The sequence below is a fragment of the Nerophis lumbriciformis genome, linkage group LG02 (genome assembly GCF_033978685.3).
Source record: "Nerophis lumbriciformis linkage group LG02, RoL_Nlum_v2.1, whole genome shotgun sequence".
Classification (NCBI taxonomy): domain Eukaryota; kingdom Metazoa; phylum Chordata; class Actinopteri; order Syngnathiformes; family Syngnathidae; genus Nerophis; species Nerophis lumbriciformis.
This window is the reverse complement of record NC_084549.2, coordinates 34922721-34949378: the sequence shown is the minus strand read 5'-3', so window position 1 is coordinate 34949378 and position 26658 is coordinate 34922721. Positions and strand designations below refer to the sequence as shown.

Sequence of the window (26658 nt, the reverse complement as noted above, 5' to 3'; positions counted from 1 at the left end):
CCAAGCGCTAAATCACTCGCCAAGTGTAAAGATGAATATTTCAAATGGGGAAAGGGGGAATAACGTATGCTGTAAAGCAAGTTATTTGTAGTTTTCTGTGTGGGAGGGTTCCTGCCACCTCCCCTCAAAGTTGGTAAGTGCCAGTAAAAGCGATACAGACCCCCTCAGGCCATGACAGAGGTGTCAATCAACTAGTTGTAAGTCGATGTATCATCCCAAAAGTTATACAAATATTTTATGAAGGTTGAAAAGTTACTTAGTGCTGCTTTAACATATAAGCTTGGATTTAACATTTAGCGCTCACATTTAGATTTAAGATTTAGATTCAGATTCAATATTTAGGTTTAGATTTAAGATTTAGGATTTAGATTCAACATTTATATTTAGATTTAACATTTAGGTTTAGATTTAACATTTAGCGCTCACATTTAGATTCAAAATTTAAGTTGAGAATTAACATTTAGATTAAACATTTAGAGTCAACATTTAACTTAAACTTAAATTTGATGAAAATGAGTTAAATGTGAGAAACGTGTGTTAAATGTAAAAAAAAAAAAAAAAGGGAGTTAAATGTGAGAAATGAATTGATCCTCTTAGAGGGTCTTGATATAATAGCAGTCGTGTATTATGGCTACCTCATTTAGCTCTGAAAACAGCATATCTGTCTGGACTGGAGCCTGCAATGCCTCAGACTGGAAGTCTCTCCAGAGAGTGGTGAGGACGGCAGAAAAGATCATCAGGACTCCTCTTCCTCCTATCCAGGAGATCGCAAAAAGCCGCTGCCTGACCAGGGCTCAGAAAATCTGCAAAGACTCCTCCCACCCCCACCAAGGACTGTTTTCACTGCTGGACTCTAGAAAGAGGTTCAGCAGCCTCCGAAGCAGAACCTCCAGGTTCTGTAACAGCTTCTTGCCTCAAGCCGTAAGACTCTTGAACGCATCATAATTAAGTTAAATTATCCCCTCAACTCCACCCAAAATGGATTAACTCGCTGGAATAAAAAATACAATATAACATACATCCATAAACGTGGATGCATGTGAAAAAGTGCAATATATTTATCTGTACAGTAATCTATTTATTTATTTATATATATTTATATATATTTATTTATTTTCCCCGCCTTCCGCCCGATTGTAGCTGAGATAGGCTCCAATGCCCCCCGCGACCCCGAAGGGAATAAGCGGTAGAAAATGGATGGATGGATACATACGTATATTTATATATATTTTTTTATTTATATATGCACCGTATTGCTTTTTTATCCTGCACTACCATGAGCTTACGTAACGAAATTTCGTTCTTATCTGTGCTGTAAAGTTCAAATTTGAATGACAATAAAAAGGAAGTCTAAGTCTAAGTCTAAAACGAGAACCCCACTCTGTTAAACTAAACCGTACAATATCATCCTAAATAAAAGCAGAATCTTTGACACAGCTTGTTCATTGGATGTCAATAAAAAACTGTACCTAATGTTTTAAAGAGCAGTGTATTGTTTGGTGGATCTATTTTAGGCAGTGCCAGTATAACCACAAATATACGGAACAGGAAGCTAGCTGTTCAGACCCAATGCTCACAAAAACCAGGAAGTATGTCATGCACTGAAATAGTGCATGGAGTGTTGTACTTTAAGTCTTGTAATGCCCAGGAAATGTTCGCTACTATTGTTTGTTTTGCATTGTGATTATTTGTGTGTTGACTGGTGGAAACAGGCAGGTTTTGGGGCTAAATTATATCCTCAGAGCAAACATAAAGATGTAAAGGTGGCATGTTTCAAATTGTCATGTAACCTTTAATCAATAAAAGTACTGAAGATAATTGTCCACATGTTTTTCTCATTCATGTCTGATAGTCATTAAACATTTGTAAGTTAAGAATCACATCCTTTCCTCATTCCTCCAATTTGTAATGGGAACAATACAGTCAAGCAGCACATACTGTAGTCGAAAGGAAAAAACAGCTGCAACGTCTAATTTGGTTTTAATTTCTTCTCCGTTTGCTTCATCCTTCCAGTTACCAGCAAGACATTCCAGTCCCTGTCCTCATTGGGTATTTCCACCACCCACCTTTTCTGGACCTGTCCAGAAGGAGCAACATTCACACCTGAGTGTGTTCAGACAGGGACTGCCTTGGCACCCTCCGACGTCTTAAAGCATGCCTGGCTTTTCACGCCACACACTGACCAACACTGCACACGAGTGGTGGGACCACGCCACATGACGTACGGTCATACGCATGGAAACCACAGTTTGCCAGCCGGGTTGAAATTTGGAACTTCAAACAGCAACTTCTGGATGGTAATGCAGAATGTGACCTTTGCAGACCAGGGTCGTTACTGCTGTATGGTCCTTGACCTTCAGCAGGACCACAAACATGTGCAGCGTGCCCACGCCCATTTGATACTGCACGTGACACCACGTAAGTATGTCACCACGAACATGGTATTACAGTGGAGCCTCCAGTATCACAGATTGTTTTCAATTGGTTTCTCTAATTAGATTTTTTCAAGCTCTCCTGTAATACTCAGGTAGATTCCCTGTTAACATTCTTTACTCTTTACAATAGTTAATAAATAAGCACAGAAGTGCATTATGCGTCACACTTTTAACAGTTGTTCTTGTTATTAGAAAATATGTTATTGTAACACTAAGGATGGACAATATGTCCTAAAATCTATACCGCTATAAATATATCAGCTTCCTGCGATAACAATATATATCGCAATACATTATTGGATACGTAAATAATAATAGAACCATTTCAAAAAGTGTTACAAAGGTGATAACCTATGTGGTATCATATTACACCATTACCAGTTGTAGTTTTTTGTCAAAACTATTACCGTATTCTATTTGTTAATTTATTGTTGATAGTTGTTTACTTTCTGTTGAAACATCAATGACTGATTACATTTTTGATCACAATTATAATCGGTCAAAAACACAGGATATCAATTAAATATTTTAATCACTCCCTATTATTACATACATTATTTCAAGGCAAAATAAAATCAAAAGAGCAAAATAACTAAACATATCCAAAAACTACTGTTGTTTCTGATTTGTTTCATTTGGTATTTGCACTTAAAAGTCATCTTTTGTCTAAAACGTATTTCCTGAGTTTGTAAACAATAACAAAAATGACTTTGATAGTACAAAATATCGATTCTCTGTAGTATCTTTTTTTTAAGGAGTGCTGTAAGTGGCTGTTCCGTTGGCGGTCCCGTCTTGTCCCCTTGTAACGTATGTCTGCTCTTAGTGGGACTGTGCCGAAAATGAAATTTCAGTTCTTATGTGTCTTGTACATGTTAAAGAATGGACAATAATAAAGCATCTTGAATCTTGATCTACTGATAATTAACTTGGTATCGTTACTGTCGATATTTGTATCAATCCAGCCACCCCTGTTTCAGGACCTCTAACTTAGTGGTTAGCTACGCTTTTTTGTATTCCCCTACAATGTGTAGTGTAGTATGTTTAGCTGTGTATTCCTCATTGTCAAGTTTTAATTAAAATGATCAAAATACCGTGATTGAAATCCAAACTTTGATGAACTCACGGACCAGCTCGCGCTAGCCCGCTAGCTATCTAAAATACTAATATGAATACAAAATATATTAACATCTTTCCCCATTAAGAAATTTCATACCCCAATGATCTTAACTTGTATAGACACATTGCTGTCTAGGCAACTAAACTATTCAATTGTGCTCATTGAAGCTACAGGCTGCGCTCTCTTAGTTATGTTATAGATCTATACATGGAGGAATATGACAAGGACGGAGGTGTCTACAACAGGAAGTGAGCTGACGTCACATAAACCGAAATCGTTTCACTTTATTATAAATATAATCACTCTAAAACGTTTACAAATGCACTTAGATCCTGTGCAAACTGATGTATTATGTGATGTCAGTGCATTAAGTTCTGTTTTTGAATTCTACATTCATTTGGATGATTATGTCTATTTATTTATTCTGCAATACAATGCATTAGAACATATTTGTCTTCCCTTTACAGGAAGAAATGTATCTCAAGAATGCTCATTCACAGATATTACACTACCTGGAGGTATGCAACTAGCCTATAAAACAACTTACTTGTAATTTTGTTTTAGTTTACTTAACATGTAACTCACATTCTATTTTCGCCATCCACAGGGGCTGTGCCTGTCGCCTTGGCCATAGCAGCCTGCATCTTGGCTCTACTTTCAATGCCTGTTATTCTGCTACTCGTCTACAGACAGAGGCAGAACAATCAGTCAAACAGACGTACGTATTTTACTTTTGCAGGAACGGGACATTTCATTACATGAATTTATATAATCTAATGCCATTCACTGCAATCGCTGAAAAATCAAAAAACAATTCTGCTGCTACAACTCTATACTGAGGTACCCCGGTTTTGGTATGCCCCACTTTTTATATGATTTGGTTGTTGAACATTTTTTGCCAAAACTTTACCGGTTTACCCCTTTATCGTATGGCCAAACATTGCATGTATCAAAACTAGTTATCAAAATTTCTTATGGGAAAATTGTATTCAGTTTTTGTAAGTTTTAGTCTTCAGCAGATTTACGAACAAAAACCGTCACACTAGTGCGTTGTTTTTCAATGACACAGGGCATTGAGAGGCATTCATTGAACATTACAGGCCAATCTACTAAAATCCAAATATCACGCGCTAAATAGTGTGTGTATAATAAAAAATTGCGTGTACCATTAGTGAGCGTGTTAAGTGTGAGCTATTAAAACTGTGTGTACAATTGATAATTGGTGCAGATTGTGGCCACAGAACACTTTCAGTCTTGATAAATCATACTGCATGCGCTAAATAATTATATTTGCATTTTCTCATCCCAGTATTGTATATTGTTCTGCTGATCAGCATATATTAGGACACGCTAAATGGATTGCGCTCCTTATTTTGCTCACCTAAATGGGAACTGCACTTTTTTAGGAATTGTTCCTATTGTTTACAATCAATATGAAAGACATGACGATGGTTGTATTTGGTTTTAATGCAGTCTAACTAGTAAATAAATTTAAATAAAAGTCTGCTTACAGCGGAGCCAATGGGATGTCCTCTGTTCTGCCCATAAAACCCAATAAAAAACATCCAAAATACCTCATTTACATTTCGTGAATTGAATATTAACCAAATATTAATGATATTGTTATGATAAGTGCTAACGCAGACAAACTATTTATAGCGGCGCCATGGTCACAAGCATGCATGCCGATGTTGACATGATCGACTGATCAGCTACTTCCTTGTTTCCTTGCTCGTCAAGCTTTATTGGAGATCATAAATAATGCTTCTCACTTTGAAAGTAGAAATACGAGGACGTAATCTGACCAGTTGATACACTTTGACAGCCAATTTAGGCTCGGAAATGGCGAGAATAACATGAAAAAAAGCTTGGTTCCACTCCCTTTTCTTAGAGAGGATTATGTCATCTCAACGGGAATAACTCAAAATTCTATCAGTCGGCATCTTAATGACAGCAGACATTGCACAGTAAGGGATGTTTTATTATGTTTGTTGACTTTCGTTAAGTCTCCAGTGAGTAGTAATCAGTGATCAAGTGGAGAGAAAAAAAGCGAACGTTGTGATGCGTTATTGAAATTAATGCGCCGCATATGCTTAAAATGATTAAAATACGTAAATCCCATCCATCCATTTTCTACCGCTTGTCCCTAAGTCTCCACCTCATCGCAGGGCAAAATATGTAAATATTAAATGTTATTATAAAATGTGCCCGTTACTACATAACATAAATACTTACATCATGTATATAAAACCTTAAAGGAGGTGTTTGGATGTTGTTTTAAGGGCTTAATAGGCAGAATAGAGCGGCTCCCATAGGTTACATTGTAAACTGGCTTTTGATCGCATTTATTTTATATTTAGAATGCACTAAAAAAAATATATATCCGTCGTCGTGTCTTTCATAATGGTTGTGAACAATAGGCAAAATTGCAAAAAAGTGCTTTGCTTGTGTTATCAAGTTTGTACATGTTTTAATACATAAAAACGGGGTGTCAAACTCACTTAAGCTCAGGGGCCGCATGGAGGAAAATCTTATCCCAAGTAGGCCGGACATCATTTAAAATAAGGACAACTTCAGATTTTCTTTGATTTACTTTGGCCAAAAGTAGAATAAGCACATTCTGAAAATGTACGTATCACAAATAATACTCTTGACAAAACACTTCCAAGTTGGTATAAATGTTTGGAAAAAATTGGTGCAGTTTCAAAAACACAGCAAAGGACACAATGAACTTAGACTTTGCCTAAGTGTAGTGTATCTGCAACGCCATTTAAAATTTAAGTCTCCGCCTAACTTGGATTGAATAAAATACTGAATAGATATTAAATAATAACACTATTCTCGGTATCAAATACGGTTAGTGAACGTCGCGGCCATCCGCTTTTCATTTGAAATAGAAAAAATATTTAACATAAAATCAATTTTCCCCGGTTTTAGTTTGGCAATTAAAAAAACCCAGGAAATGATCGCTATCCATTATCCGAATTTGTTATTGTGTTATAAAGTCAAAAATAGGAATTAAAACAGCGAGTGGAAAACTATTTTCTCTAATCCCAATTCAGTGGTTGGAGATGTGGTACATTACACACGTGCGGCGTCTCTTTTCTTTTTCACTTTCCATGTCTGTGGACATGAAAAAAATAGAAGGGAACTCTTGACTGCGACAAAATTGTTTTGACGACACTGACGCCGTTCTTTGTCTTCTTCTTCTTCAGTTGTTCTGGGTCACTCACAGATTAGGATCCTGAAAAGAGACACTGCACATGTGCAATTCACCAATAAACTGTTTGCTTGCCTAACAGAATTGCTGTTGCGACGTCCAGTGGATTTATTTAAAACAGCAGTTTCTTTCATGAAAAATTTCAGCCCATCTTTATACTTCGCAAACTCATCTCACTGACCGCCTTAAACCTGTTTGCTGGCCTGAGCCGACCAGTGAGCCGTGTGTTTGACACACTGCTTTAGAAGATCAAGTCCTGTGTTTATTATTGTGTTGTGGTGTACAGTTGCACTGTGTCATACTTAGAGCGGTTTCTAATATTTCATTTGCCCGTTTTGCTTTAAAGGTAAAAAGGTACTATATATTGTACATATAATTTTGCTACAGTATCCGAACATAGCAATGATGTGTTCAATTTAAATCATACATGCATACAATTCCATATAACATGTAAATTGCACACATGTTATATAACTTTCATCACAGTGCTCTGTCGGAAAACACATTTCCTGTCTGAGAGTTAGATGAACTGTATTTCACACAGTGGGAAAGCTGTTCATATGCGTTGCTCCACTTTGTTCCAGTTGATTCACAATAACCTATTTCCTATTTCCTCCCTCCCCCAGGTGCACAAGAGTTGGTAAGAATGGACAGGTATGTTTTCCCACAGTCTGCTCGACAGCTGTTCTCACAGGACATGTTCCTTAACACATCTGATCTTTTTAAATTACTTTCATGTGGAATTTTTTATTTTTTTTGGAGTTAGTCAATTTGTAGATTCAGCCAAGAGTATGAAGTTTACCATTAGTAGTCCTTCATCTTCTGGAATTATATGGCTCTGATACAGAATGTATTGCAGTGTGCTATCTCCTCACTCACTGTGTTTGTGGCTGAGTAAAGCAGTTTAATGCTGAGTACAAACCAAGCTTTAAAATCATTGCATGAAACATCTAAAAGCGTTCAGCAACCTTTGAGAATGTGGACATCTCTTTTTTTTGTGTGTTCAGTGAAGCTCAGGGCCATGAGAACCCAGTGTTTCTTGGGGAATCGCCACAAGTGAAGACCCGTACTGTTGCTCAGATTATGACACGGCAGTCCTCAGGAACAGGCCGGCACCTGTTATCTGAACCAGAAACCCCTATGTCCCCTCCTGCACATGGGGATGTATTTTTCCCAGCAGAAGGTAAGACACATTTGTAGACTTCAGAGTGTGAGCAACCACAACTATTGTCGACTGTTCAGTTTGTTAACTTCCTTCGTCTAGCAAGCGATGGTACTTAAAGAAAGAAGGGAAGTGTTGTTTTTGGTGGAATTATTTCATCACTGTCATATTTCTTGCAAATGTTGATGCGGACTCGGAGGAAAAGGCGTTTGCAAAGGTGGGTTGCACACAAGAAATGTTCTAATAGCCAAACAAACAAACATAAGGGGGTGATGGATAAACTATCTCTTTACAACGACGGCGACAAGCTTAGCTGCCCTGTATGCACTTCTCTTTCGACAAGTACACACAAACAGAAATCCCTTTGATGCCCTCACAAACGATCAGAGATCACAAAAATCCTTAACTTTAACAACCATATTGCTATAAAAATAAACTTTTTAAAAAGTAAAATCCACTCTTACATTGTCATCTGCAAATGAGCAGCTGGCGAAAGGAAAGAAAGGTGCAGGCAAGGGGAGAAAGGGAGGGGACGTGTGGAAAGGCCGTGGGTGTGTGTGCTCTTGAAAGCGACGCTGCTGAAGGAGAGGTAGCGTCTCCTCCTCCGCTGTAATTTAGGCCCGCTTAGGAATCTTTTTCCAGGAAAGTCCGTTCTCATCACAATTAATTTGCTGTGGTACTAAGCCACCTTCGTCAATCTCTTCAATACGAGCAAGCACAAAATGGCTGCCATCGGGACACAAAATGAATGAATGAAGCGTTGGAACACAGACACATGGTTCGCACACAGAGGGATATTTGGCTCAATCTAATAGTTGTTCATTCAAAAAGTTCATAAACGAGGGCTTTGTATACCGAGGTTCCACTGTACCGTAAAATGGCACCGGTAGGTTTTGCGTAAATCGGTGCCCTGTAAGACCGGTGGGATTCAGTCGCTGCCAAAAATGTACCGAATTCGGTACCCATGAGCTTAACTCTATGACTGGTCAATTATTGACATTCCAATTTATGACGTTACTTAGCCCTATAAAAATAATCTTGTTACGATGCGTAACATAACAAGCACCAATCTGTAAATATTGCCTTCTTCTTCGGAGTCGCCATGTCCATCTATGACAGACCAACACATAATCCTTTAAAACATTTTTTTTTACATTTTCAGAAGCTAATTAGCATTACCACTTATGATTGTGTAAGGAGTAGTGGGAGGACACCAAGGTGGGACTCTTCTTTGTACACTGCAGGTTTGATTGATAATGAGATGAGTGCGAACAAGTGTGAGCAGCATGATTTTATAAATCAAATATATTTTTTGGGTATGAACCTTTTGAGGTTTGTGCTTACGCAATGTTTTATGTTGTAATCCATGCACATTTAAAAAAAATAAGGCCCCAAGATAGAAGCATATTCAAAATTCTAAATGTGTGTCAAGTACAAAAAACACGTCAGGGTTTCCCGCAGCGCTTTGTTGTTAAGGCGGCCGCCTTAACAACAAAGAGCCACTGCCTAAACTAAAGTCTTAACAAGCTGCTCCGCTTAGTTCTGCCTCAGTACGTCTCTGCAGCACACAGCATTGTCCCACCCACAGAACCATCTGATTGGTTACACGCAGAGCGGTAACAGCCAATCAGCAGTGCGTATTCAGAGTGCATGTAACAGCCAATCAGAAGTGCGTATTCAGAGCGCATGTAGTCAGTGCTTAGGCAGGCAGAGAGGAGAGACGGTGTGGTGAGCAGGAAGGTTTTTAGCCGGTGAGCATAATGCAGCGGACTCTCCCCAAATTATAATAAACACCTCCATAGCAACTACTAGTAATATCACTATGAGCCTGTTGACGTTCTAGAAACATAAGCGGCAGCTCAGCTCGCTCGCAGTCCTTGAGGTGAAGGCTAATTAGCTTTTAGCGTAACGTTAGCTCACTGTGCTGTGTGCGTGTGTGCGTGTGACGGACAGCAAAGCCCTGTCTGTCTGAGAGAAAGACAAGCATTAACAACTAAGTTATTTCACTTTACCTTTTTCTGTGTTGAAGCAGCAAAAAAGGACATTATGTTAAATAAAGAGTTTCTATATCTGATAGTTGATATAATAATGTAACTTCATCATAAAGCCTACATGAACTCCATGGTGTTCAGGGATGAAGTCTCTCCTATTGCTATTGTACTATTTTTTTCAGCTATAGTTACATTAATCATTAGTAATGTAGCAGCCTAGTTTTAAATGGCAGGGTCCCTGCTATCACATGTTGATAAAAATATAACATTTACATAATAAAAATCAACTACAGGCGTCACAAATGCTGTAATAAATTAAGCATGATGAGTTGAGCATATGTCAGCATGTCGCCCCACTTTTAACTCTTTTTTCAAACGCTTATTGCAAACGCTTACTTACAGTAAGTCATTAATTTGACTTTGTAAGTCATTATTTTGACTTGGTAAGCCTCAGGTAACTAGGACTGTTTTGTTTTTACTTCACGGAAAAAATATCGAGATATATATCGTATATCGCCATTCAGCAAATGGAGCGGAAAACACAACCAAAAGTTGTAGGCTTCTTCATGCGATGAAGCCGGCCTACTTCACCACAGCCTGTAGTCTATTGCCCCCTCAGGTTGTGGTGGCAGCGATGAGATGGAGACGTGATGGCGACAGGCCGAGTTCCACCGATCCTTCCACCCACCCACCCCCTTCCCCGGTCTCCACCCCCTGGAAAGTCACCACCTTAACTAACAAATTTTCTGGGGGAAACACTGCACGTACATGTTGGAAGGTCTGCATTTGTGGTTGTATATTCTGACCTCATATTGTCGCATTCTGGCCAGGAAACAACAGAAAAACTGGAATTTGTAATGTTGTGTTAAGCATAAAGATTATTACTCGGGCTGTCTCGACTAAATATTTATATGATTTGTTAGATTTTGCCCGTTGTTGACGATCAGTGGAATCCACGACAGATTTTTTAAGGAGGAATACATTATGGTATGTGGGGTAGGATTGTATACAGACTGGTCACTAGGGGTCACATATATGCTCTAGCACGTACTAAAGTTGATTAAAGATAAATATAAAAGGAATGCAGCTAAACTTTCATTAAAGTGAACAAAGATCTGATTTCTGACTTTTTTGCCTCAATAAAAGGTTAAACAACAGTATGAGGTTCTCGCTCTGGTGCAGCACCAAGAAGACATCAAACAAGACGAAATATTAAAAGTAAAAGTCCTAACAGTTTCTGCATGTGAACCAGCAAAAGAAGCGTTACACCTCAGGGGCGAGACGGCGCTTCCTGGGCAGCGTCGTGTCCAATTTCCAGCGGGCCGATCGCGACCGTAAAGAGGCACGTGATGGCACGGCGAGTTGTGTCTGACAGCAGCGTGTCCCGATGAGCCTTGATCACGTCCCACATGTAGAAACATCCTGCATATGTAGCTGCAGCTGATTATGTGACGTCACACCAGGAAACTGCGTCGGGAAGCAGTGACCGGAAACAGTGAGCGCTCTTTTGTGTGACAGTCAAAATTGAAATCAGAAATGAATTCTCTCTGAAAACTATTTGTCTGCACATAATAGTATTATACTAATATTTAAAGAAGAGATGAACGCAATTGATCCACTATCCCAACACATCTGGGTCTCAGCAGGTACAGTACTGAACTTGCCTTTCTCCCACGGATGGGAGATCAGGGGGCTGTTAATATCAGACTACTCGACTGCGAGGTTGATAGTCGAACCAGACTCCTCCGATTTGAATCGTCGAATCTCAGACTATTTAAAGATAGCCCAAATTACTACAAATTATTAAGTCAAGTTATTGTATTTCTACCGACAACTTTAGTCACGTCAGACATGACTCCTATTGCAGAAATTCAAAGGAAAACATTTCAAAATTAGAATAGACGCAATAGAAAAGTAACCATGGAGTCAATGTGTTGAAACGGCCTGCATTTGCTGGAAGTGTTGCGCAAAATTGCGTGAGCACTGAAATCAGACGCCTTGCGACAGATGTGACGAAGAACACAAATAGTCCACAAAGCTGAAAAGCCCCAGCTTTTCCATTTGTATCTGTTTTTCACACCTAGCCATCTTATCATTACTGACCTTCAAAGACTATCAAGATATCTCTCATCTACCATTTGAAACCACCCTCTCTAAAAGAGCCATGGTTACGAAACAAAAGCCTTTTTGGGTCTTCAAGTTGGATTTTCCCTGCTAAAAGATGTGATGCAAAACAAACAACACAATTTCATGTTATGTGTTGTGTGAGTAAAAGGCACACTTCAGCTTTTGGTCCACTAACCTTAAGCTGTGCGGAACTTGCTGAGCAGCAATTTCCTCTTATTGTTACGTGTTGCAACTTACACTTGAAATCTTGTTTTTTCTAAGCCATTTTAAAAGGCTTCGTGGTTAAACACATTCTGGGGTAGGAAAAAGCTAAGTTCTTCATTGGACAGTCGTCTAAATTTTGCATTTAACAAAACAAAGCCTTCTAAATCAGTCTTATTAAGATGTTGTTTCTACATTCAAAACACTTCCTCGTGGTTTATACTGTATAACATGTAACGGTGATGATTTGGTTCAAATTTTGCACATTTTGGGCCTGATTTACTAGTGGTTTGTGTGTCCTAAAACAGGTGCACACCTGATTGCACACATTTAGTAGATCAGCTTTGCTTGTGCTAAGTGGATTGTGTCTGTTTAGTGAGCAGATTGAGGCGTGCAATCCATTTTGCATCTGTCTTCGTTAATATGCAAAATATATGCTGATAATCAAAACATGCATAATACTGGAAGGAGAAGATGCAAATATAATTGTTTAGCACATGCAATGTGATTTATCAACACTCATCACCATTTTGCGAGCACTGTTTAGCATTTTATTTAGCATGTGTGAGAGGACGCGCAAACTGACAGTTCTGCTTGTAGGATCGACAGACGCGAGTCCTCCTTTATTTTGGTGGACTGTCAGAAATAAATCAAAAATTTGACTTGTCTTTTCAGCAATATTATTTTATAATTTCATAGCTGCAAGAGGACTGAAGGGGCTGATTAAATAAAACAAATTCAATTGATGCGTTTTGGTGTCCTTTAATATTTTTTTTTTAATTTCCCCATTGAATATATATTATTAAAAATGTTTCTTTAGGTATGCATTTTTTTTGCGTCTTGAGCAGAGTAAGTGCAGCCTCTCACCAATTAGTGCACCTTCAGCAGTTAAAAAAAACTGCTGAAGGTTTTATTGTAGATGCATTGCAGGACTTCTGCAAAATTGCCCATAAAAAGTGGTACATGCCTCCTGCATGTTTGAAAACATGGCAAATTGCCACAGTTAGGAGCATGATAACATGAATGTGCAGTAAATGAGAGTGTATGTCTCCATGGTGATGCCCTTTATAGTCCACAGTAAATCCTCATTTAAATAAGGCGGTCTGCACCACTTTACAATTGCACACACAGTTTTAGTAAATCATACGCAAGACGCCCCCTAGTAGTACACCCTATGTTTTAGATTGCACACGCTTTTTACCACGTGGGATTTGGATCTTAGTAAATCAGGCGCTTTGTGTTTTACAGACCACCTTCAAGCCGCTCTATCTGACTGTCCCTTTAGAATGCGCCATTTTGCGGGCGGTCTTATTTAAATAAATAAATGATAAATGGGTTGTACTTGTATAGCGCTTTTCTACCTTCAAGGTACTCAAAGCGCTTTGACACTGCTTCCACATTTACCCATTCACACACACATTCACACACTGATGGAGGGAGCTGCCATGCAAGGCGCTAACCAGCACCCATCAGGAGCAAGGGTGAAGTGTCTTGCTCAGGACACAACGGACATGACGAGGTTTGTACTAGGTGGGGATTGAACCAGGGACCCTCGGGTTGCGCACGGCCACTCTACCATTTACGTGCCCTCCTCCATGCCAACCTCCTTTCCACTGCGTGTCCATCCCGTCAGCCATGTTGTAGGTTTAAGTGCTTCCATATCAAGTCTACTGACAGATTTAAGTTAGAACTATACACTACACTACTTTCTATTATAAATGATAACGGCTGGGGATTTTAGCATGCATGTGCATGTACGAGCCAGTCTGCCCCACAACAAGAGGATAGAGAAGAATAAGGAACTTACTGACTAAAACGAAATAAAGATCAATCAATCAATCAATCAATCTTTATTTATATAGCCCTAAATCACAAGTGTCTCAAAGGGCTGCACAAGCCACAACGACATCCTCGGTACAAAGCCCACATACGGGCAAGGAAAAACTCACCCCAGTGGGACGTCGATGTGAATGACTATGAGAAACCTTGGAGAGGACCGCATATGTGGGTAACCCCCCCCCTCTAGGGGAGACCGAAAGCAATGGATGTCGAGTGGGTCTGACATAATATTGTGAGAGTCCAGTCCATAGTGGATCCAACATAATAGTAAGAGTCCAGTCCATAGTGGGGCCAGCAGGACACCATCCCGAGCGGAGACGGGTCAGCAGCGTAGAGATGTTCCCAGCCGATGCACAGGCGAGCGGTCCACCCCGGGTCCCGACTCTGGACAGCCAGCACTTCATCCATGGCCACCGGACCTGTGCCCCCCGCCCCCTCAAGGAAAAGGGGAGCAGAGGAGAAAAGAAAAGAAACGGCAGATCAACTGGTCCAACAGGGGGGCTATTTAAAGGCTAGAGTATACAAATGAGTTTTAAGATGGGACTTAAATGCTTCTACTGAGGTAGCATCTCTAATTGTTACCGGGAGGGCATTCCATAGTACTGGAGCCCGAATAGAAAACGCTCTATAGCCCGCAGACTTTTTTTGGGCTCTGGGAATCACTAATAAGCCGGAGTTCTTTGAACGCAGATTTCTTGCCGGGACATATGGTACAATACAATCGACAAGATAGGACGGAGCTAGACCGTGTAGTATTTTATACGTAAGTAGTAAAACCTTAAAGTCACTTCTTAAGTGCACAGGAAGCCAGTGCAGGTGAGCCAGTATAGGCGTAATATGATCAAACTTTCTTGTTCTTGTCAAAAGTCTAGCAGCCGCATTTTGTACCAATTGTAATTTTTTAATGCTAGACATAGGGAGACCCGAAAATAATACGTTACAGTAGTCGAGACGAGACGTAACGAACGCATGAATAATGATCTCAGCGTCGCTAGTGGATAAAATAGAACGAATTTTAGCGATATTACGGAGATGAAAGAAGGCCGTTTTAGTAACACTCTTAATGTGTGATTCAAACGAGAGAGTTGGGTCGAAGATAATACCCAGATTCTTTACTGATTCGCCTTGTGTAATTGTTTGGTTGTCAAATGTTAAGGTGGTATTATTAAATAAATGTCGGTGTTTAGCAGGACCGATAATCAGCATTTCCGTTTTCTTGGCGTTGAGTTGCAAGAAGTTAGCGGACATCCAATGTTTAATTTCATTAAGACACGCCTCCAGCTGACTACAATCCGGCGTGTTGGTCAGCTCAAGATGGCAGACTCACGCAAAGCTCTTTGAGTAAACCTCTACCATACTGCATATTAAGATATCCGCTGACTCAAGCAAAATACGTCACTGAAGTGTCAAATTCCAATCGGCTCAGTTTGTAGGAGGTTTGGAAGAAGGCAATATTGTTTTAGAAATATCTCTGCCATGCCTCCATGGTTATTGGGGTCCAAACACACAAAAACAGGTACTCACAGGTAAGAAAAGTTGGTTTTGCATAATAGGAAACACTTTTGTAGGCAAATGGCAGTGGTTCTCAATTATTTTCAGGACTAATGCAGACTCCAAATACACAACAGCAGGTACCAATAGGTAAGGAAAGTTGGGTTTTCCTAAAACAGTCCCTCTAAGGACATTAAACTGTACTTCAGCTGTAGGTTTTATGCATCATTCATGCATTTATGAACCCCCTCCAACACGTGCACACATTCTTGTATTTGTTACCTTCTTGAGACCTCCGACAAATGCCTACATCTTTAGGACCACCCTTTCTAGATATATAAAGATTTGTATTTACAATATTAATAATATATTTAGTGCTAAATTGGCCCTAGTGTGTGAATGTGAGTGTGAATGTTGTCTGTCCATCTGTGTTGGCCCTGCGATGAGGTGGCGACTTGTCCAGGGTGTACCCCGCCTTCCGCCCGATTGTAGCTGAGATAGGCTCCAGCGCCCCCCGCGACCCCGAAGGGAATAAGCAGTAGAAAATGGATGGGATGGATAATATATTTTAATATACAAACAACGCAAATATAAAAAAGGTAAGCTTTTACTTCATTTGATTTGTTTGTAATTGGTTTTTAATGTTCATTATTTACTTCAAGTTATTACAGTATGTCTCTATATACATTTTTTTTTTAAATATATATAATTATGTCAGCACCGGAAGTTGTAAAATCAGCTGTTCACCTGCCGGGTTTTTTCGGGAATGAAAAGGGAAGTCCTTCAGCTGCCGTCTTGTTTATTCATATATTGCTGCCTTTGCACCTGTCAATGTTCACTTTTGTATGCACATTAAATCAACCAAAAATCCTGACTTTGGAGCAATGTTCACAGACTCCAGTATTTGGCTCTCTATTCGATGCAGTGGTTTTCTGTATTGGGAGCATGATTTCGGTCCTAACTTGTTCACCGGTCCTCATATGGAAGGTACTTTTCCTTGTTGATGTCTCAAGAAGGGTAGAAATACAAGAACACACACACACACACCCACACACGATACAATGGCAGAGAGTCAATGATAACTATCTTCATATTTGTAGTGCTTGAGTGTATTCCTAAAAATCCACAGAAAGCCTGTGAGGACTCCTCTCTTACTCAGCTGCACTCTTCTGCATTACAGACACCATCCCTGAGTCCCCAGACATGCTTCTGCTTTAAAGAGACTCCCCGCCCACCTCGCAAAAAGGGATCAAACCGCCGCCCCCTACTCGCTCTAACTGCTGACCTGGAAACAGCTTTGCGGCTTCTTGTCTTCATCTCTCTGCTTTCAGAGCAACATTTCCCATGGTCTGTCTCACAATTACCTCGCCTGGGAATGTCCGCGTTACCACGTCTAGTCCGGAGGAGGCAACAGACTGACCGCATTTGGGCTTCGAAACACTCCTTCCTGCACCTGTCACAACAGCTGGAGGCCAGAAACAAACTTGTGATCGTAAACTTATTTTGCTGTGGATGAAAGTGTATGAGGGCTTATGGACAAGTTGATATTTCAGCAAAATTCATATGTGACCAGTGGTGTTCATGTTTGGATCAATTTCGTTTGTTAGGCACGCGGTCAAAACTATTCTTTTTTTTTTTATATACCGATCGATTGTTACAGGTGAGCTGGAGTCTGCCCAGCTGGGTACCCCCTGTACTGGCCAATCACAGGGAACATATAGACAACAATATGGACAATTTAGGCTGTCTAACATAACGTGCATGTTTTTGGGAACGGGGATAACTTGCAAATTACACACAAAATTGGACAGGTGAAGATTTGAACCCTTGATCTCGTGACTCTAAGGGCCAACAGGCTATCTATAGCCCACCATGCTTCCCTATTTGAACATACTGTGGGCCAAATAGTCAGATTCTGTCCATCCCTACTTCCAGCAAGATGCAAATCCCAGATGACTATAGGTGCTCGGTCAATCACAGTGTGATTATTAATGCAGCATTAAGTGGTGAAATAATCCCACACCACATGCACAGACCAAAACCAAGGAGGTTGTGTGCTAAAAAGAGGGGTCTAGTCACTGTAAATCTGCAGCGTGTTTACATTTCTGTGTTCCTTCCAGTTCTGCAAAAGTTGCAGATCATCAAGCAGGTTCAAGGTTTCAAGTGAGCTGAACTGAAGACGTGAAAGTAGAAAACAAGATGTGTCCTTTTCTGCTCTAAATATATCTTCCCTGCCGAGCACAATCAAAACTTTGAGTTCCTTTATCATCTATAGTTTGATAATAATAATAATAGCCCAAAGTCTTTATTAGAAAAATAATATAAAACTTTGCGACGCCCTCTTTGTACAGTAAATGTGGTGGTGGCTTTAGATCAGTTACCGTATTTTTCGGAGTATAAGTCGCACCTGCCGAAAACGCATAATAAAGAAGGAAAAAAACATATATAAGTCGCACTTGAGCCTGGCCAAACTATGAAAAAAACTGCGACTTATAGTCCAAAAAATACGGTACTTGTACTCTCATCAATGTGGGTGAGTGACAGCAGAGATAACGTAGCCATGGCGACTGTGAGGAACGGTCAGTTCCTCACTATGAGTGTACAGAAAGTGCTTCTTGGTATTGTGTTGCAGGTTCACAGAACAGGGTAGTGTGTGTGTGTGTGTGTGTGTGTGTATATGTATATAGATATATGTATGTATGTATGTTTTTCTTGCAAATTTACATTCATCATAAAGTGGCCAAAGAGGATTTTATGTCTGTTTTTCATAGTGTGAATAAAAACATTGTTTTGTATATTATGGCTGTCCGTAAATCATCAGAATTGCAGCTCAGTAAATAAATATGGTCTTCCTCTCCAACTTTGTGTCTGAGTTTTTAGTGTTTGTTCCAACAGGCATGGGAATCACCTTAAATATGGTGCAAAGTTGTTCCGTTTATGAGGTAGTGATGCTCAAAGAAAAAAAACAATAATAAAAGACAGTCGATTGAACAGTGTTCTAACTCAGTGTTTTTCAACCACTGTGCCGCGGCACACTAGTGTGCCGTGAGATACATTCTGGTGTGCCGTGGGAGATTATCTAATTTCACCAGGCTATTTGGGTTAAAAAATATTTTTTGCAAACCAGTAATTATAGTCTGCAAATGATGTGTTGTTGTTGAGTGTCGGTGATGTCTAGAGCTCAGCAGAGTAACTGTGTAATACTCTTCCATATCAGTAGGTGGCAGCCGGTAGCTAATTGCTTTGTAGATGTCGAAAACAGAGGGAGGCAGCGTGCAGGTAAAAAGGTGTCTAATGCTTAAATTAAAAATAAACAAAAGGTGAGTACTCCTAAGAAAAGGCATTGAAGCTTAGGGAAGGCTATGCAGAACAAAACTAAAACTGAACTGGCTACAAAGTAAACAAAAACAGAATGCTGGACGACAGCAAAGACTTACTGTGGAGCAAAGACGGCGTCAACAATGTACATCCCAACATGACATGACAATCAACAATGTCCCCACAAAGAAGGATAAAAACAACTGAAATATTCTTGATTGCTAAAACAAAGTAGATGCGGGAAATATCGCTCAAAGGAAGACATGAAACTGCTACAGGAAAATACCAAAAAAAGAGAAAAAGCCACCAAAATAGGAGCACAAGACAAGAAGTAAAACACTACACACAGGAAAACAGCAAACAACTCAAAATAAGTCAGGGCGTGATGTGACAGGTGGTGACTGTACACCTACTTTGAGACAAGAGCTATATTGATGCATGGTTGGTTATGCTTTAAAGTCATATCCAACAATTGCAACGACTTTTTACTGTCAACTGAGTTTCGTTTTTTAATGATTTCTGCTGGTGGTGTGCCTCCGCATTTTTTCAACGCAAAAAATGTGCCTTGGCTCAAAAAAGGTTGAAAAACACTGTTCTAAATGAATGATTGCATTTGTTTTAACATTCACCTAAGTAAAAATTGCTGCATTTGCCCACTTTCTGATCAAATACAACACGAGCTGAGGCTGCCTAAACCAAGCTGACATTTTGATTGCCTACTCTTTCATGTTTCTATTTGTCATATCGGCAATATACTGTTTATATGAACAGTTATTATACATATTGACTTTCTACAGCTGGCGTAATGTTTTAATGCAAGTATGAAGTCATTACTCTTGCAAATCGGACAACAAACTGCGGCTCTCAGTAAGGGGCTGCACATGAGCTGGCAGGTGCTTGTCGCCGCTGTCTTACTACAGAGAGGAAAATCAGCTGAAAAAAAAAAAAAAATCAGGACTTTTACAACAAAGTAACAGCTTCTCTTGCTGAAAGATAGGCACATGGACTTTGTATATGAAATAAAGGTAATACCACAAATGGCTTACAGTGTAGGAAATTAGAAAACCGAAAGTGAATTATTGTCTTCCTTTTCTTGTTATCGCAATGAGCAACCTGTTGTAACATTGCTCAGAGTGCTTTCATTTAAATGTAGAAAAAAGGTCAGTGCCTTAACCAGCCATGAACTTTACCACACATCACTTATGTGAGCTCTCTTAAGTTTGAAAACCTCATTGTGTAACTGCTTAAAAGTAAACTTCCAGAGATACTTCATATTTAGCAACATCATAGAGTCTTAACATAACCCGGAGATCGGTAGGTCGTGAGTTCAAACCCCGGCAGAGTCATACCAAAGACTATAAAAACGGGGCCCATTACCTCCCTGCTTGACACTCAGCATCAAGGGTTGGAATTGGGGATTAAATCACCAAAATTATTCCCGAGTGCGGCCACCGCTGCTGCTCACTGCTCCCCTCACCTCTCAGGGGGTGAACAAGGGGATGGGTCAAATGCAGAGGGTAATTTCACCACACCTAGTTTGTGTGTGATTAGTAGTGGTACTTTAACTTAACAGTGTCATGAAAACGCATATCTCATTTTATTATTACAGCACATTCACGAATGAGGTAGAAAAACATTTATCTTCATCTTTTTAAAAATATGGCTTTGTGGATTTTTTGTTTGCTGTGCTGTCACAAATTCAACTTCTCAGGTGTAGTTTAATGTGAAAGTAGTGTTATGTCCTTTCTAAACGTGGCGGATTTGTGCTGCATTTGCATGCTGTTCTTACTAATGTCAATACTAGGAGTATCTGTAGGGAATTAGATTGTGTTACTATGAATGACCAGGGGCTCATGTATTAATTAAACGCACAAAAACCTGGTGTATGTGCTTTTTCACGACACAGATGAGATGTATCAAGACGAGGGATCTACATCGTTAGGATTATATCTATACCAATATTGATATTCCTTATCGATACCGGTATTCGTCGGTAATCTTATCGGTACTATATGTAATTTGTGTATATTGAGATGTGAAAAAAAGTCATTTTTAGGTCTTAAACAAGTCAGCCATGTGTGCATGTTCAAGGTGCAATACAGTTGTTGTATCATTGTCTTGTAAAGATCACACAGATCTATATGCGGGGCCGTTAGGGACATTACCTCTTACGTACACTACTGAAATGCTCTCACAAACAACTGAACAGCACTCTCATACACACTACTGACATTTTACTCTCTCAGAACCACTACTGAAACACTCTCACACACACTACTGAAACACTCTCATACACATTACTGATTTGTTTTTGTCTCACACACACTACTGAAACACTCTCATACACACTACTCAAATCCTCTCACACACAGTACTGAAATGATTTCTCTCACACACACCAATGAAACACTCTCACACACACTACTGAAATGATTTTCCTCACAGACACGACTCAAATTCTCTTTACACATACTACGGAAATTCTCTCACACTTTACTGAAATTATTTTCTCTCACACACTAGTGAAACACTCTCATAAACACCACTAAAACACTCTCATACACATTACTGAAATGTTTTTCTCTCAGACTGAAAAGGAGGCCGTCATGGAAGTAAACAAAACAAGGTCAAGAAAAACAAGGTATATATATATATATATATACATATATATATATATATATACACACATACAGTACATAAATATATATACATACATATATACATATACACATAAATATATATATATATATATATATATATATACTTTACATTCAGTCGGCTTACGGCCCCCGGCCAAGTCAAAATGTTTCGAAACAACTGATATATAGTATTCATGTTCATGTTCATTCACAAACCTTTAATATGATATCTCATATCAAATATATACTGTAATATAAATCAATGCATGGGTGTACATGTAGTAACAATAAGAATTGTTATTTGTGTTTACGTTGCACACGGACCTGTTTGAATGACGGAACGGATGCCAGTGTTGACAGCCATCGGCGCATACAGTATACGTGTGTATATCATAGAAATAAAAATACCTTGTGATTATTTAAAATGTTCACTTTGTTAAGTTGAATTACCGTATTTCTTAGAGGACGATCGGGTTGATAAAGCACACCGTAGTGGCCGTCATGTATGTTAAGTGGCGTTCACTTCAAACTGACACTAACTCATATTCGCGTACGTAATTTTGGGAACTTGGAGGAAATATTGTTGTTACAAACTTTGGCATGGTGTTGCTTCCTTATTTGTGATTATTCCAAGCTTATTATCATCTACCCGTGCGTAGTAGCTGCACTTGAACTGAATGTGACAGCGCGTCATAATGACGACGGTCAACTGGATAATAAAAATACCGATAGCAGTAGCATCCAGTCTTCCTGGACTGACCCAATCAGGACCCAGTACCAAAAAATACTGGTACACGGTATACATCCCTAATTTTGTGACTGATGTTGACGTGGAAATGTGCGCCGCCTCATGCCAATGTCATGCTTCACGTAAATACATTTCTACACGATGTGGATACTTTGGCGACACACCGAGGTGGTCATTTACAGAGGTGGTCATTTAGGCTCGGCCAAAATTTAATTTCAATGATGTGAAAAAGATTGAAGCAAGAACACAAAATTCACTTTTTGGCGAATGCATCTAATGCTTCATATTCATAAAAAAATATTTGTGAGGACCTCTAATAATTTATGTTTGGCGATCATTTTGCCACCTATTGCTGTCACAATGTGTTTCTGTGACTCCTTGGCCATGGCAGGCAGGGGTTGCAGATCATCGAGCAGGTTCAATGTTTCAAGTGAGCTGAACTGAAGATGTGAAAGTAGAAAACAAGATGTGTCCTTTTCTGCTCTAAATATGTCTTCCCTGCCGAGCACAATCAAAACTTTGAATACGTGTTCCTTTATCATCTATTGTTTGATAATAATAATAGCCCAAAGCCTTTATTAGAAAAATAATATAAAAACTTTGCGCCGCCCTCTTTGTACAGTAAATGTGGTGGTGGCTTTAGATCAGAGTTACTTGTACTCTCATCAATGTGGGTGAGTGACAGCAGAGATAACGTAGCCAGAACGGTCAGTTCTTCACTATGAGTGTACAGAAAGTGCTTCTTGGTATTGTGTTGCAGGTTCACAGAATAAGGTAGTGTTAGAATAATTATGTATATATTATCACTCTAACTTTAGTATGCTTAAAGTCTGTTGCTTTAGTTATTTAGCTATTGTGCTCAAGTTGGACTTTTTCTAATGTGAGCAAGGGCAAATACTTCTTGTCTGAGGGGTGGCCTCAGCTGTAGATGTTATCTTTGTTTGAGCCCGCCGACAGCCAAGGACTTCAACCGACTTCAGCGAAGATGGGATGACGGCACGCGGACGAGGCAGAGACTTCAAGGACCTCAACAAGATAAGATTCCAACACGCAGACAAAGCGGTGACGGGGCGAAAGCACAAGGCCCCCAGAACATTCCGTCACGTATCGCGCGTCCTGGACCTGCTTTGCATAAAATATGTGACCACTCCTTTTAGAGGCAACCTTAGTATTGCTGACTGTGGAACTCCTGAATAAAAAGAGGGATGCAAGAGCTGGACCTTAGAGCGTAGGGCGAGACTGTGACTAAGGGTCCGGCTCCATGCGTTCTCCTCATGAGCTAAATTGAACTCTGTCTCTGACTGATTCCTTGCTTCTTGTCTGATTAATAGATGTCAACAGTGTTTGCACCTGACATCTCCATGGTCCTTCGAGCCGGATTCCAACACGTCTGACGATTCCAGCTGGGTTACTAAAATCAGAAGACCATGGCACCCACATCTCCCATTGAGGAGCTGATTTTCTTCACCCTGGGCTGGGATCTTCACGACTGACGGGAAACCGAGGACAAGAGGAAGGAACGCAGATTCCAGTGAGTACGTTTTGAATTACAAAGGAAAAATAGCGTGTGACTGAGGGTTACGACGCATACAAAAAGCGCGTGACTAAGGGTTACGACGCAAAAACAAACCCTGTAAATCCTAGGCTCTAACAGGTAAAAAGGCCAAATCAGAAGGACGTCGGAGTCCGCAAAGAATGAAACTTCCGTAAGATTCAACATTGAAAATAAACCAAATTAAGGACATCGGAGTCCACGTAAAAACCGACAATTCTAAAACAGAAGAGGCCATATAAGGACGTCGGAGTCCACAAGTACTGAAACTTCCGTAAAACAAGTGTGAAAGGTATGAACGTGAGAGTGTGTGGGAGTTATCGCCACTAGGCGATCACTCCATACTAAAGTTGTGAGAAGTAATAGTGGGTTATTGTGGAGGCATCAGGCAAGACATCTCCACTGGGGGAAAGACCTCCAGTAGAAGTGACATGTACCACAATAATAAATTGAACCACTATCTTACAACAAAGACAAAAGTAATCCTTATAAGTTCGGCTCTGTAGGGGACGACGGATTACTCCAAATTCTCAAAATGGAAAGAGGGACCCAAAGAAACGCAGATCTGATATGGTCTATTACAATCTATTATAACCAAAATAGGAGAAAATAACAACAACGGCAGCGGTTACACCCTACTGCATGTTGGCGTTGTGGCAAAGAAGGACATTTAGCACGAGACTGTCCTGAGAAAAAATAAATTAACAATCAAGGTTACTCAGCATGACTAGGTCAGGAGACATCCAAATCTCCAAAGACCACACCAAAAGACAAAGAAAATGATCAGAGTGAACATAAGACATACTAAGTTATGAGAACTTAAGTGAAAAAACAGCAAGTAAACCAGAAATAATAATTGAAATAAAGGACAAAGAAATCACATTTCTATGTGACAATGGAGCATGTAGAATTACATGTATAGAATAAAACTAAGTGAAAAATAAAATATTGGACACTGGCAGGTGAAAGATTCCAAAAAGACGATAGAGGTGAAAGAAATGTTTAAAAATAGATGAAGAGGAAAAAAAAAAATCTTGGTTCTCGCCCGGAAAAGGGTGGAGTGCCATCTCCGGGTTGGGGAGGAGATCTTGCCCCAAGTGGAGGAGTTCAAGTACCTCGGAGTCTTGTTCACGAGTGAGGGAAGAGTGGATCGTGAGATCGACAGGCGGATCGGTGCGGCATCTTCAGTAATGCGGACGCTGTATCGATCCGTTGTGGTGAAGAAGGAGCTGAGCCAGAAGGCAAAGCTCTCGATTTACCGGTCGATCTACGTTCCCATCCTCACCTATGGTCATGAGCTTTGGGTCATGACCGAAAGGACAAGATCACGGGTACAAGCGGCCGAAATGAGTTTCCTCCGCCGGGTGGCGGGGCTCTCCCTAAGAGATAGGGTGAGAAGCTCTGCCACCCGGGGGGAGCTCAAAGTAAAGCCGCTGCTCCTCCATATCGAGAGGAGCCAGATGAGGTGGTTCGGGCATCTGGTCAGGATGCCACCCGAACGCCTCCCTCGGGAGGTGTTTTGGGCACGTCCGACCGGTAGGAGGCCACGGGGAAGACCCAGGACACGTTGGGAAGACTATGTCTCCCGGCTGGCCTGGGAACGCCTCGGGATCCACCGGGAGGAGCTGGACGAAGTGGCTGGGGAGAGGGAAGTCTGGGCTTCCCTGCTTAGGCTGCTGCCCCCGCGACCCGACCTCGGATAAGCGGAAGAAGATGGATGGATGGATGGATGGAAAAAAAAAAATCTCAAAGTGCTAACATGAGATAAAAGTAAAAATAAGATGAACAAATGGGAAGAAATCAAGAAGAATTAATGCAAAATGGAATAAACTAATGCGAACGAGAGATAATGGGGGATATTGAAATAAGATATGAAGAAAATGTAGATTGAAGATATACATGTATGTTTGGATGTATAAATAGCGCTTTTATATATGCAAATATATATATATATATATATATATATATATATATATAATTAAAATAATGGAACAAATAAAAACCTAGATTAATAACTATAATAAGAGTCGATATGTATAGCATGATAAAATGATATAAAATAACTTACATGTTTAGAGGCTGAGAAAGAAGAAGAAGAAAAAAAAAAAGAAAAACGCTCTTCGAGTGCTGTTCGCCTTATCTCTTAGAATGTGTACTCACACTGGGAGTGGAACTTTTCAAAATGAATGTATTAAGTTTAAGTTTTAAGTCGTTTAACTTTAAAGTGTAGTCTAACATTCTTAGGTTAGAATACAGTACACCATATACAGTAAATAAAGAGGCATGGCAATCTCAACAGCTTTCAGTTAGCTATAGACTCTTGATAATATAATGTGAGTAACTATAACCATTACAACTGTTTGCTTTGAATATTGTTGAATAATAATTACAAATGAAACATATAAAGAATTGGAAGAATGTCTCTTCTGAGTTGAAAAATTATAGTTGATACACTTAGACAGTTTTTTAGTGGTTTTAAAATGTTACTTAAAATTACATGAAGTAATACGTATAACATTTGAATTAGGAATATTGATTTAGTGTTTATTAGGACAATAAATGCTGTAATTTTAAAACATCATATGCAGGATTGGACACGTTTCACAGTGATTGATATCAGTAATGCATTCTTCTCGATACCAATACATAAAGAAAGTCAATTTTGGTTTGCATTTACTTATAAAGGGAAAAGATACACCTATACAAGACTACCTCAAGGGTATGCGGAAAGTCAGACAATCTTTTCACAAGCAATGCATGCAAGCATGTCCAAATTCGACCCTCCAGGAGGAAAACAAAAGTCTTGATATACGTAGAT

At 39.7% G+C, this 26658-nt stretch overlaps 2 protein-coding genes across 3 annotated transcripts in view; one reads left to right on the top strand and one right to left on the bottom strand.

Moving 5' to 3' along the window:
- Positions 1-18443, top strand: part of vsir (V-set immunoregulatory receptor) — a 43789-nt gene extending 25346 nt beyond the window's left edge. Inside the window, exons 2-7 of one of the 2 annotated variants that reach the window (XM_061961491.1) lie at positions 2014-2418; positions 4020-4070; positions 4160-4270; positions 7399-7426; positions 7780-7955; positions 16764-18443. In XM_061961491.1, the coding sequence (XP_061817475.1) occupies positions 2014-2418; positions 4020-4070; positions 4160-4270; positions 7399-7426; positions 7780-7955; positions 16764-16801 (809 nt within the window). In that variant the 3' untranslated portion in view covers positions 16802-18443. Of the gene's footprint in view, positions 1-2013; positions 2419-4019; positions 4071-4159; positions 4271-7398; positions 7427-7779; positions 7956-10544; positions 10963-16763 lie in introns of those variants that run through there. The other variant, XM_061961497.1, reaches the window with a different exon arrangement.
- The window catches only part of cdh23 (cadherin-related 23), a 626035-nt gene that overhangs the window by 88902 nt on the left and 510475 nt on the right, over positions 1-26658 (bottom strand). The gene's annotated exons all lie outside the window — the stretch shown is intronic.